Source organism: Scatophagus argus, chromosome 3 (genome assembly GCF_020382885.2).
Source record: "Scatophagus argus isolate fScaArg1 chromosome 3, fScaArg1.pri, whole genome shotgun sequence".
Lineage (NCBI taxonomy): Eukaryota > Metazoa > Chordata > Actinopteri > Scatophagidae > Scatophagus > Scatophagus argus.
The window spans coordinates 7,353,318-7,364,633 of NC_058495.1; the positions used below are offsets into that span (position 1 = coordinate 7,353,318).

General features: G+C 38.8%; 2 protein-coding genes across 2 annotated transcripts; both read left to right on the forward strand.

The window, feature by feature from the left end:
* Positions 1–1,660: 1,660 nt before the first annotated feature.
* On the forward strand, positions 1,661–3,036 carry pxmp4 (peroxisomal membrane protein 4). The gene is made up of 4 exons (XM_046383165.1): positions 1,661–1,833; positions 2,084–2,146; positions 2,247–2,445; positions 2,557–3,036. The coding sequence occupies exons 1-4, from the start codon at positions 1,721–1,723 to the stop codon at positions 2,824–2,826; spliced, it is 645 nt and encodes a 214-aa protein (XP_046239121.1). The 5' UTR covers positions 1,661–1,720; the 3' UTR covers positions 2,827–3,036.
* Positions 3,037–5,562: 2,526 nt separating this feature from the next.
* tgm5l (transglutaminase 5, like) lies at positions 5,563–11,205 on the forward strand. Its single transcript, XM_046383166.1, has 14 exons — positions 5,563–5,653; positions 5,770–5,952; positions 6,092–6,325; positions 6,753–6,871; positions 7,474–7,602; positions 7,910–8,087; positions 8,302–8,437; positions 8,543–8,646; positions 8,751–8,990; positions 9,091–9,153; positions 9,250–9,459; positions 9,554–9,711; positions 10,115–10,251; positions 10,655–11,205. The coding sequence occupies exons 1-14, from the start codon at positions 5,647–5,649 to the stop codon at positions 10,806–10,808; spliced, it is 2,052 nt and encodes a 683-aa protein (XP_046239122.1). The 5' UTR covers positions 5,563–5,646; the 3' UTR covers positions 10,809–11,205.
* Positions 11,206–11,316: the final 111 nt, after the last annotated feature.

Consider the following 11,316-nt stretch of genomic DNA (forward strand, 5'->3'; position numbering starts at 1 on the left):
TGGCTTTTGTATAGAATTAAAGGTTGTCTGAGTTCTTTCAACCACGAAACTACTGTGCAATCAACCTTCAAGTCTGTCCTTGACCATGGTAATACTCTGTACTGTGACGCTGCTCTGCCAACACTTCAACTGTGTATCACAGTGCATTACACTCTGGGTGTGTGAGTGTGAGTGAGTGTCTGTGTGTGTGTGTGTGTGTGTGTGTGTGTGTGTGTGTATGCACGCATTCACCTGTAACAAAAGGATAAAGGACATAACCAAGAAGGATTAAGGATGATGTTACAGGAGAAAAGTAAGAGTACTCAGAGGAATAGCAGAGAGGAAAACAAATAAATAAAAGACTTGAATTATAATAAACAAAAAAATTAATTTGAAAATTCAGGATATTAGCAGTTTGAGTAACCATCTTTGGAAACTGTGGCTTCTACAGGATGTTTTCTTTAAAAAAAATATCCTATATATATCCTATAATATAAGGGAGCAATTGTTTTTCATTTTGAGAAAAATCTAAAAAATGCATACATTTTCTCAGCACTGAGTCAAGGGAAATAAAAACACTACTATGCACCTCATAGTAGCTTCCATTTCTGGGCCCCCCTTGAGTGAAAATTGTTGTGGGTTCCCCATTCCCATTCACTGCAATTAATTATTCCATTGCTCATACCAATCATTAATGCTTATAATTAGAATGTAGTATGCATATTAATTATAATCAGGTTTGCTGTGTGTTCACACTAAAAAAAAATTCTCACAGTACACACAATAACAATACTCAAGATGTATGGAATTTCCCTCGGGATCAATAAAATATCTATCTATCTATCTATCTATCTATCTATATCTATATCTAATAAAACTCATCAGTGGAATTCAAAGACTGCTGACTGCAGGATATGTTATTATAGAGTTATAGAGTATAGAGTATGATGCAATTTTCTTTTACTGCCCCTCAGTAAAAACTGCATTTAGCAACAACAATTGACTACAACTTACATATTTATGAAAACGTAATAGTATAAAACCAAAAAGGGATATTGTGCTTCAGTAATAATGATATTTGGAGTACAGTTTTGCTTACAATTGTGTAAATAAAATTTTAAATGCATGGCTTTTATTTTGTGGTATTTTTATGTGTACTTGAAAAATAGATGTGAGCATATCTTTAACTGAAGGTCGTTGTATTATAAGCTTTCTCAGAGGAAAAGAAAGAAAGATGATTTATGGTGCAAAGGAAAAAAAAAGCTCCTGAACTAAAGACCCCTGATCTTGATTATTTTGTGTATCTCCTGAAAGATGTGACAAAATGTCGCTGTGCTCTTATGCTTCATATGAAGCATCCATTCTCATATTATGTACATAACATGACAATAGCTGAATGACTGATGCAGTTACCAAAGTTACACACCAAAGTTTGGCATGTGGCTTCATAATAGAGAGCAAATTGCTGTATGGGTTACTACGATAACAATTCAATTTTGCAGTCACATCTTGCCTGCTGGTTGCATATTGTGGTGAATATTTTTTCCAGAGTGTGAAAACTTAATCTACGCTTTTTTTCGTACACATTTTTCGGTACCAAAAACACCACATTAAAAACTACTCTTAATTTAGCTAGGAACCTAATGTATAATGCTGTACTAGGGGGAATTTTCACTGTAACACATCATTGTACATTGTGTGTGCAACATCTATATATGTCCTATCGGCTCTGTTGAAAGTCATGGCAGGTCCTGATCCGGTAAAAACTCTTCTGTATACCGTCAATACCCTCCTGCAACAAGAAAAATATAAAGCTGCATTGGCAGTTTTGAAAGGCTTCAGAAACGGCGCCGTGTGAGTGAAAACATTCAATTAACTAGCTAGCTAGCTAAGCTACGACAGTTTATTTCTTTACCCCACAGCTGGCGGCCAGGAGTTCCGTTGCTAATCAGCTGTAGTTTCTGGTCGCTGGCTTTAGCTGCTTGGTGGTAATTCCGGGGCAACAATGGATTTTGTTGACTAAACTAAAAGCACTGGGAATGTTTGACCTTGCTTTGAAGATAGTTGCGTTCCCCGATAGCACTGTTGTGATGTGTTTTTTCAGATATGGGGCCAAGATCAGAGCACCGCATGCTTTGGTAATGACTTTTCTGTTCAGAAGTGGCAGGTAAGAACTTGAACTGTAATGTTAATTAAATTGAAATTCCTTGCTATTGAATTCTCCCCATGTCTCTTAAATCTGATCATGTTTTTCTTTCTTCTGATAGTTTGAAGGACAAGCTCAAAGCTATTTTGAAGGCCACATACACCCACTCTCGCAACCTGGCATGCTTTGTGTTCACATACAAAGGACTGCAAGCATTGCAGGAGAGCATACAGGGAAAGAGTTTGCAGTCTCACTCCTTTCTGGCTGCCTGTGTCGGAGGATGGCTAGTGTTTGGAGATAACAACAACATCAACAGTCAGGTATGATCAGCCTGTAGTTTCCTGTCACTCTCACGTGTGTTCTTTATTAGGATATCATTATAAAGTTAAGTAATTGTGTTCATTCCATTAAATTTTTTTGCTCTTCTCTAGATCAATATGTACTTGCTGTCCAGGATCCTGTTCGCGCTGTCTCGGCTGGCTGTAGAGAAAGGTTTTATCCCCCAGCCTAAACACGACCCTTTCCCGTTCTTCGCCACATTGGTGTGGGGTATTGTCTTGTGGCTGTTTGAATATCACCCACACACCCTTCAGCCATCCCTGCAGTCCTCAATGAACTACCTCTACCATGACAGCAATGTGTGGCATGACATCTCAGACTTCCTTGTTTATAATAAGCCAAGGACTTCTGCTCAGGAATGAGGCAATAATTTCTTTCAGTATGAACTCTTTAAATAATACAATAATTTTTTTTAATTACTTACTCATGTTCCAAATATTATTGAATGTTTTGTTTGTTTTTTAATTATTGTAAGATTATATTTTCTATCTATGATTGATTGATTGAATTTTAATGTGCAGGAGTGTGTCACTAAATACATCTGCTGAATTAAAGTGACTAATTTTAAAGAATCTAAGACACAGAGCTCTTTTCTGCAGGATCTGCCTAAGAAATAATGGATGCACATCTTGAGGTTTTTGTTAATCTACTAATGTCTACGGTTGCTGAAAAGCAGTAATCAAATTCAGAATAAGAATATATATTTACAAAAATCAGTTGAAGTTGATAATATAAAATTTAAAATATATTGTCTTTGTACTGTTGTAAATTCAGTATGTGTCAAAAAGGGTGATCAGATTTTGTTTAATTTGTTTTAACACAGCATCTCATGTCCTGAATATCTGTACCAAACTTCATGGCTCCAACAAATCTGAAATATTCTTTATTCTGGCAGTCTTGTGGGCTATAACCAAAGACTGATCTTAAATTTATTTAAATGTAGTTTTTAAAAGGTGCTATGAAGTATTGTATTTATCTCTGTGACAGGGAGACACCAGATAGATAGATAGTTCATGTTGTGAGTCAGTATCCGATCTCCAGAAATGTATCCCACCCAAATGGCCTATAGCCTACATAACTGTCATTATTAACAGAGGAGTCATAGGCCAGTTGAACACGATTTTTTAATAAAGCTATTTTTCTCTCAGAGGCAAGTCTAAACATCAACAGAAACACTAATTAGCGCTAAGTGAACACCAACACCTCTATTCTGGGAAAGAGATACCTGTGTCGAGAATTTAAGTATGTGCTGCAAATGGGTGTGTGTATGTTTGTAGTTTTTGAACTCTGATCGGTAGTTTATTATGTAATATGTTTAATTCTTTATGTTGGAAGCCTTTCTCTGCTTTCTCTAATACTGGTGTATTATATCACTTTTTGCTTTTTGGACTCAATGGAGATCAATTTTGTACCAAACCAATACCTGTTCAATAAAATCTGCTGTTAGTTTAGCTTTTGACAATGTGGATGATATTCTAATCTAAATTATGCCTTCATTAAAACTACTTCACTGCATTTCACAGTACAGTCATTTAAGACAAAGAAATTAAAAATTTTAAAAATATATATTATGTATTATTATAACACATAATGTTATTATTACGTAATATTCTACTTATTTTTGTAAATATATGCTTAAGCTGAATTTGATGTCAGCAACATATTTCAAACCAGTTGAGAAAGGGATTCAGGTTCCAGGTTCATTGGAAACAGGTGATCACATCTTGATGGGTGTGAAAGCAGCATCCTTGAAAGGCTCAGTCGTCAAAAGTCTGGGAGGAGGTGAGGTTCATGACTACAGAATATTACTACATGGGCTCAGGAAAGCTACATAAAACTGATGTTAGTCAACACAGTTCATTGGCAAATAATCACATGCTGTCTTTATTTACTTTTCCCACAGTTTCCCAGGTTTTTTGAATCGAGGTTATAAAAGTATTCATTAAGAGAAGACCTTATTAAAGTGTTAAATTAGTATGTGTGTTACCTGATTAATGATTACTGCTTTTTATTATTACTGAACGATGGTATTACTGTTTCGCAGACCAGTAAATCAAAGTGACAAAGTGGTGAACCTCTCTTCACCCTTGCCTGTGAACTACTGTCTTGTCCAATCATATTACTATTACCTGTTACCAATGAACCTGTTTACCTGTGGAACGTTCCAGACAGGTGTTTTCGGAGCAGTACGCAACTTTCTCAGTCTTTTGCTGCTCCTGTCACAATTGTTTGAAATGTGTTGCTGACATCATATTCAGAGTGAGTATAATTCACCATCAGTGAAGCTGATGAAGTGAAACAAAATCTGCATTGTCTTTAAACAGTTTTCAATTGAGTAAATGTGAAAAAGGAAAGGAAAATTTAATCAATGTTTTACTCGTTTTTCTCGTTTATAATGATCATAATAGTAATAATGATAATCATTATCATCACCATCATCATCATCAAGTGTGCAGGAGAACAAAATTTTAACGTGTGAATGAGTATAATTGATTATTTAAAACAAAAATAAGTTGATGAATTGTTTGATCAATTAAGCAAACAACCACGATCTTAATTAGTCATTTTATATGGAATCGAACACAATGACGACAGTCTGTCACGGTTGACTGGTTGCAATGACTTAAGAGATGAGTGTTGAGGTGTGGAGTTCCTCGGTATCACCTCTGTCAGATAAACAGTAAAAATCTTTTCAAAACCACATTATATCATACAAAACAGATAGCGTGTGGCATGATACCAACGGTATGAAATAATACTACAATAAAAGTGAGCTGAATGAATGGATATTAGCCAGTAAAGGAAATTAGGTTGCTGTGGCCCTCCTGCTTCTGCTGCAGGTCTCATATCTGTGTTGCAAAATGTTGCAGAAAGTTTTGACACCCACAAACATTATTTTTTCTACGTCTTTGCTCTTTGGTCGAGCCGGGTGGGTCGGCTTACTCATGTACAAAGCTTCCACAAAAAGGTAAGCTTCACCTGCAGCATTATTAGAAAGGAGGAGTGTGGTGCGTGTTTTGTGACTCATGACTTCAGGGCCTTAGTAACTATTGAGAGAAAACCAGTTGGCTTCACTTTTCCACTTAGTGAAATGCTTTCAGGGGGTGGGGCAAAGCTTTATATAACTGTAGAGAAGGACAGCAGGGACATTAAGCACCCTAGTGGAAAAGAGACACTAACAAATGGAAGGTGAGGTTTCTAGAAATGCAAATTCTATTTCCTTGCTCATTTCGTTGTTTTACCGTTTAGCCTGCTTTTTTGTTCTTGATCTGTAGAAGTTTCTTCATTTTTTTTTTCAATTGTAGACTTCAGTGTACAATATGTCAACCTGGAAATATCTGAAAACCTGGAGAGACACAGGACAGAGGACTTCAGCAGCTCCAAAGCCCTGGTGGTGCGAAGAGGAGCCCCATTCAAAGTCAGTGTGCAACTGGAGGGCCGACCCCTCAACCCCAAGACCGACTCTCTGAGGATCAAAGTCATGCTAGGTAGTCTTGACTTAGTCGAGATTTAATCTGGATTTTTTTTTTGACTGTATGGATGTTTTGGAGCAGACGTGCATGCATCTAATCTCAGTCACAATTTAAAATTCCTTCACTTAACTGTGTTTCTGTCTTCTCTCCACAGGCCGCCTCTTTGTGGTAATGCCTGTCACTTTCTCCAGGAATGCCTCCTCCTCCCATTGGAAGGCCTGTATTGACCCAACGAACCTGGACTTCCAGAGCCCATCCATATTCATTTCTTCTCCTGCCTCCGCCTCAGTGGGCTGCTACAGATTTCAGCTGTGTGTGCTCGCTCAGAACAGCTGGAAGACCTGTGCTTTCGGCAAATTTATTCTGCTCTGCAATCCCTGGTGTCGTGGTGAGTTTAAGTCAACCTGCTAAATTGATAAGGAGTGTTTATGAAGCATTCATGCAAACTCAGGAGGTATTGGCTCACAAAATTACAACAATTGTGAGCTAACCAGACCAGAAATGTACAGATTCAAGTGACTGAATGAGTTTTTTGGTGATGCATTACATTCATTTATCATCTTTAATCACTTATCAGTTACGTTTATGGGAGTCTGATTGCCACAGTGTAGTGGTGATGTGCTGTGTGACTGGCTTTGTGAATCACACCTCAGAAGTAAGGATTCATCACAGCAAATGATAGGCAGCAGCTTTATATAACTGAGGAAAAATGAGTGCAGTGGCAGAAGTCTTAAACTATTTATGGTCTGTACGGTAATTTGTCTAATTATTTAAATGCACTAGAATGTACTAAATGTAAGGTTTGTTTCTTGCAGAGGACGCAGTGTATATTCCCTTTGAGGACCAGAGAGAGGAGTATGTCCAGAATGACTCTGGGCTGCTTTTTATGGGGACACCTATGAACATTGTGCCAAGACCATGGTCCTATGATCAGGTATGATAAGGAAAAATCTGTTAATCAGTATTTGTGTGAATGTTCATCATGTCATCAGGTTATTTACACAAGAGGTGCTGACTCAACTAAAACTCTTTTGAGTTAAGCCTCATAAAGATTGCTACTTGTGTTCACTTGCAGTGTTTACTTTTAATCTCTGAGTTGGATTAAATCCTTCTGTCAAACAGTAACTGAAACAAATTCAGAGAAAAATAGTTGGAAATAGAGGGAATTAATGGGAAAACATTTGCTGACAGATGCTTTAGTCAGGATAAAACAGCAAACAGTAACTGCATATTCAAATGTTAAGAGGTGTCAGAATCCTAAACCTGACCTCAAATATCCCATACATTAACATTTTTTGTATAGATTATTCTTTTTCTTTCACAGTATTGTGAAGTATTGTGTGTAATGCTGCTGCTGCACTGTAATTTCCCGGCCTGGGATCAATAAAGTATATCGATCTATCTATCTGTCTATCTATCTATCCCGGTCACCTGAAAGCAAGTTATACATGTATTTATTATAATATGTTTCAAAATGTAAGTGTTTATTATTTTTTTTTGGTTTATTCTGTCATTTTGTGCTCTCTACCTGTGAAGTATGAGCCTGGTGTTCTGGAGGCGTGCTTGAATCTGCTCCAAGTCAGCCCTCAGCACCAGAAGAACGCAAGAATTGACTACCTGAACCGAAACAACCCCGTCTACATTGGCCGGATCGTGTCTGCCATGGTGAGAGCAAAAAGACTGAAACACACCTTAAACACACCTACATAGGAGTAAATCACTTGCTGCCACTGTTCTGTGTCACCAGTGTTTTTGTTTGCTTTGGCTGACAAAGTGAGTTTCACTGTTGCCTATTAAAACGTGTTGTGACTCGAACTGGGACGCACACACCTCCTGCAAAGTTCTGGTTGCATGCAGAAACATTGTAATTACTGCAGTAAAAAAAAGTTGTAGTTATTAATGTGCCACTGTGAATCATGCCCAAATTTTCATTTTGATCTCTGGAAATATTCATCTTCTCTTCTATGTTTAGATCAACAGTGAAGATGACCGTGGCGTACTGAAAGGGAACTGGTCAGGCGACTTTAAAGAAGGAGTTAATCCCTCCATGTGGACTGGGAGTGGGGACATCCTGAGACAGTGGGCTCAGTCTGGTTACAGCCCAGTCAAGTATGGGCAGTGCTGGGTGTTTGCAGCTGTCATGTGCACAGGTGATTATATCATGATAATTCAAAATTTTTAAAATGAAATACAGAACATGCTCTTTACTCTTCTTCACATCACACCTTGTACAGTCATCAATAACCAATACTCAACCTCTAAAATATGACTGGTATCTTATCAGTCATTTCCATGACGCAATATAAAGATATTTCCATCAGCATGTAAACGTCTGTGTGTGTCTGTTGTCATTACACCTTACAGTCATGAGGGTTCTTGGCATTCCTTGCCGCGTCATCACAAATTTCAACTCTGCACATGACACCAATGGCAACCTGGTGATTGAGGAGTACTACACTGAAACAGGACAGAAGCTAAACCGCAGCAAGGACAGCATATGGTTAGTGCTGACCTCACTTTTGAGTCTTTTTACAGAAATGATCAACAGTTTTGGTAACAGTGTTTGAAAAGCCTGTTGACACTTTGCGACGTCTTCTTATATCAGGAACTTCCATGTCTGGGTGGAGTGCTGGATGACTCGCCAGGATCTGGGATCTGGAATGGATGGCTGGCAGGTCCTGGACCCAACCCCGCAGGAGAGGAGCGGAGGTGTGTGAGAAATGCTGTTGTTCCTCTTATGATAAATTTCTCACTCCTTTGGTCAACCCTGAACATGACCTACTAACCTTCTTTTCCTCCTTCTTTTGTTCTAGGAGTGTACTGCTGCGGCCCAGCACCAGTCAAAGCAATCAAGGATCGCTGCATTGACCTGTTTTACGACATCCCCTTTGTGTACGCTGAAGTGAACGCCGACGTCCACACAATCATAGTGAATGAGGGTCAGGTGCTCAGCTACAGCAAAGACACCGAGAGAGTGGGATCCCTCATCTGCACCAAAGCTGTCGGCTTCCCCAGATACCAGAACATCACAGGAGACTACAAATACATCAAAAGTATGAGTCAAAAACAGAAAATACATTCATGAAGTGGTTTCATGTTCACCCTAAGGCATAAGGAGTTACTCATGCTTTTCTTTCAATCTTTACGTTGCAGGCCCAACTTCAACACTGACATCAAGAAGTTCCACATTGTCAGAGGATTCAACATTAAGAATAGGTCATTTTTGAATTTTGAATACACTGGTCAGATTGGTCGTCTGTTGAAACACACAAATCATCTCATGCACCGGCTTTCGTCATGTTTATTCCGCAGGCTCATCCAAGGGATTGGCAGTCTTCCTGTCCTTGGATAAAGCTCCTGTTGCCGGGGAGCCTATCTGCTTCATAGTGAAAGTCATCAACAAGCAGAGCATTGCCAAGATGATGAAAGTGCATCTCAACGCCCAGGCTAAAGAGTACAACAGCAGCCCCTCAGATGCCTTCTGGGAAAACCACGGTGTCATACAACTGGCACCCAAGGAAGGTAAATTCACTTGTCACCAGTCTGCGGTTTTAGATTTTCACTTCTCAAGGAGTATGGTTCTAATGTTTGCCTGTCACTCTTTCTGTCTCTGCAGCCAAAGTTATTCACCAGCAGATCCTCCCAACCCAGTTTGAGCATGTGCTGGAAGAAAACCTGATCAACCTTGCAGTAGTCCTGGAGGACATTGCCAGTCATGAGCGGGTCCTGGCCTCGGAGGAGTTCAATATCGCCAGCCCACAGCTCACCATACAGGTACTTAAGAAACACATTCTGAGCGTTGTTCACCAATAGTTTAGATGGCAAAGTCACATCTGTTGAGTGATTAACGAAATAAAAGCTTGGCATTAAACTTTTGTAAAATGTGTGATACTAAGATTCAAGAGTTGATCTCTCCCAGCCAGCTGGGCTCACTGCTGCATGCATGTCAAACATGTAATCTTCAGTGGATAATGTTTAAAATGACTCCTGAGAAATCCAGAATATTTACTAGATTATTATTTAGGTAATGCTTCTACATTATAAAAAAATGCAGCTTTGGTTCACTCATTTGAAGCAACTTCTTTGAGCTGTAGGAAACGTGATGCACTGACATTGCTTCACTTTGAAGGTTTTTGAAGGAGTCTTCAGGGTGCACTAACATAAATTTCTTCTTCAGGTTGCAGATGAAGACTCCATTGTGCTTTACAAAGAGCAAATTGCCACAGTGACCTTCACCAACCCATTTTCATACCCAGTTAGTGGTGTCCTGACTATAGCTGGGGCCGGGTTGATCCAGGACAAGGTTCGCTTCAGGTATGAAAGATTATCTTCACTGTTTATTTAAGTGTTTCATATTGCAGACACCTGAGTGATTTATGAACATCAAGAATGGCTGCAAATGCATGAGAAATATTCAAACATAGGTGTGTCACTGTGCCACACACAATGGAACAGTGTGTATTTGTAGAAGGAATGCAGACTTGTTACATGTGTATTGTTCTGCTTTCGTTTGAGTTCAGTATTCAGTCAGGTGTGGCCTGGACAATCAACCGAATGTTCCACTGCTGTGGCAGATCAGTGCCAGTATTATTTTGTGAACACGTAAAGATAATTTTAGTTTAGCAAAATTGAAGGAGTCAACTCCAATGATGAAAGTAGGACACAGATTACTGCAGTAGTGGTCATACATTTTGTGAATTCTTTTATCATCCTGCAGGATGCTCCCACTGCGTCCAGGAGGAAGAGTGAAGCAGAACATCACCTTCGTCCCCAGTATGATGGGAACAAAGATGCTGCAGGCCAGCCTGGCACTTGCGGACATCAACTCGACTGTCAGAGGCTTCAAGATGGTGTTTGTCAACAGAGCTTAGGTCCCATCTTTGACTTGGCTCAGGGCACAATACTGACATTTCTGAAGTCGCTGTTGTTTTGCATCAGAAAAAACACTTTATCTTTATGTTATTTAAACCAAGTGAATTGAGAACATGGCAACCAGGTGGCAGCATCACTCAGTCAGATTACTGCCATCAGGCCCTTGTATTTTTCTATTGCTGTGTATGACATAAATGTGAATATAAATATTATTTATTTATTTCGCTATTTATTTTGCTATTTATATGTTTGAGCCGTGAAAGTTAACATTGCAACTTGAAAATCCTGCTTGAAAATCGTTTTTACTTGAAATGTTGCAGCAAATGATTTCAACTGATTTTTGTGTTTTTTGTTTGTTTTTTTTTAATTGAAAAATTAAATAAAGAATATGTGACTGTAGATATGTGGATTTAAGTTATTTTAGTTCCTTTTCAGCCCTGAAGGGGGAGACCTTTCCTCAAAAAATCTTTCTTTAATTCGGTAGGCACCAAACACTCAACAACAACA

What these genes read in the sequence shown, in the direction of transcription:
- pxmp4 (XM_046383165.1), top strand. Translation starts at nt 1,721, where the DNA reads ATGGCAGGTCCTGATCCGGTAAAAACTCTTCTGTATACCGTCAATACC. An exon ending in GGCTTCAGAAACGGCGCCGT is followed by an intron (nt 1,834 to 2,083) that starts GTGAGTGAAAAC and finishes GTGTTTTTTCAG; the next exon opens with ATATGGGGCCAAGATCAGAG. An exon ending in TTTCTGTTCAGAAGTGGCAG is followed by an intron (nt 2,147 to 2,246) that starts GTAAGAACTTGA and finishes TTCTTCTGATAG; the next exon opens with TTTGAAGGACAAGCTCAAAG.
- tgm5l (XM_046383166.1), top strand. An exon ending in GACCATGGTCCTATGATCAG is followed by an intron (nt 6,872 to 7,473) that starts GTATGATAAGGA and finishes CTACCTGTGAAG; the next exon opens with TATGAGCCTGGTGTTCTGGA. An exon ending in CAGGACAAGGTTCGCTTCAG is followed by an intron (nt 10,252 to 10,654) that starts GTATGAAAGATT and finishes ATCATCCTGCAG; the next exon opens with GATGCTCCCACTGCGTCCAG.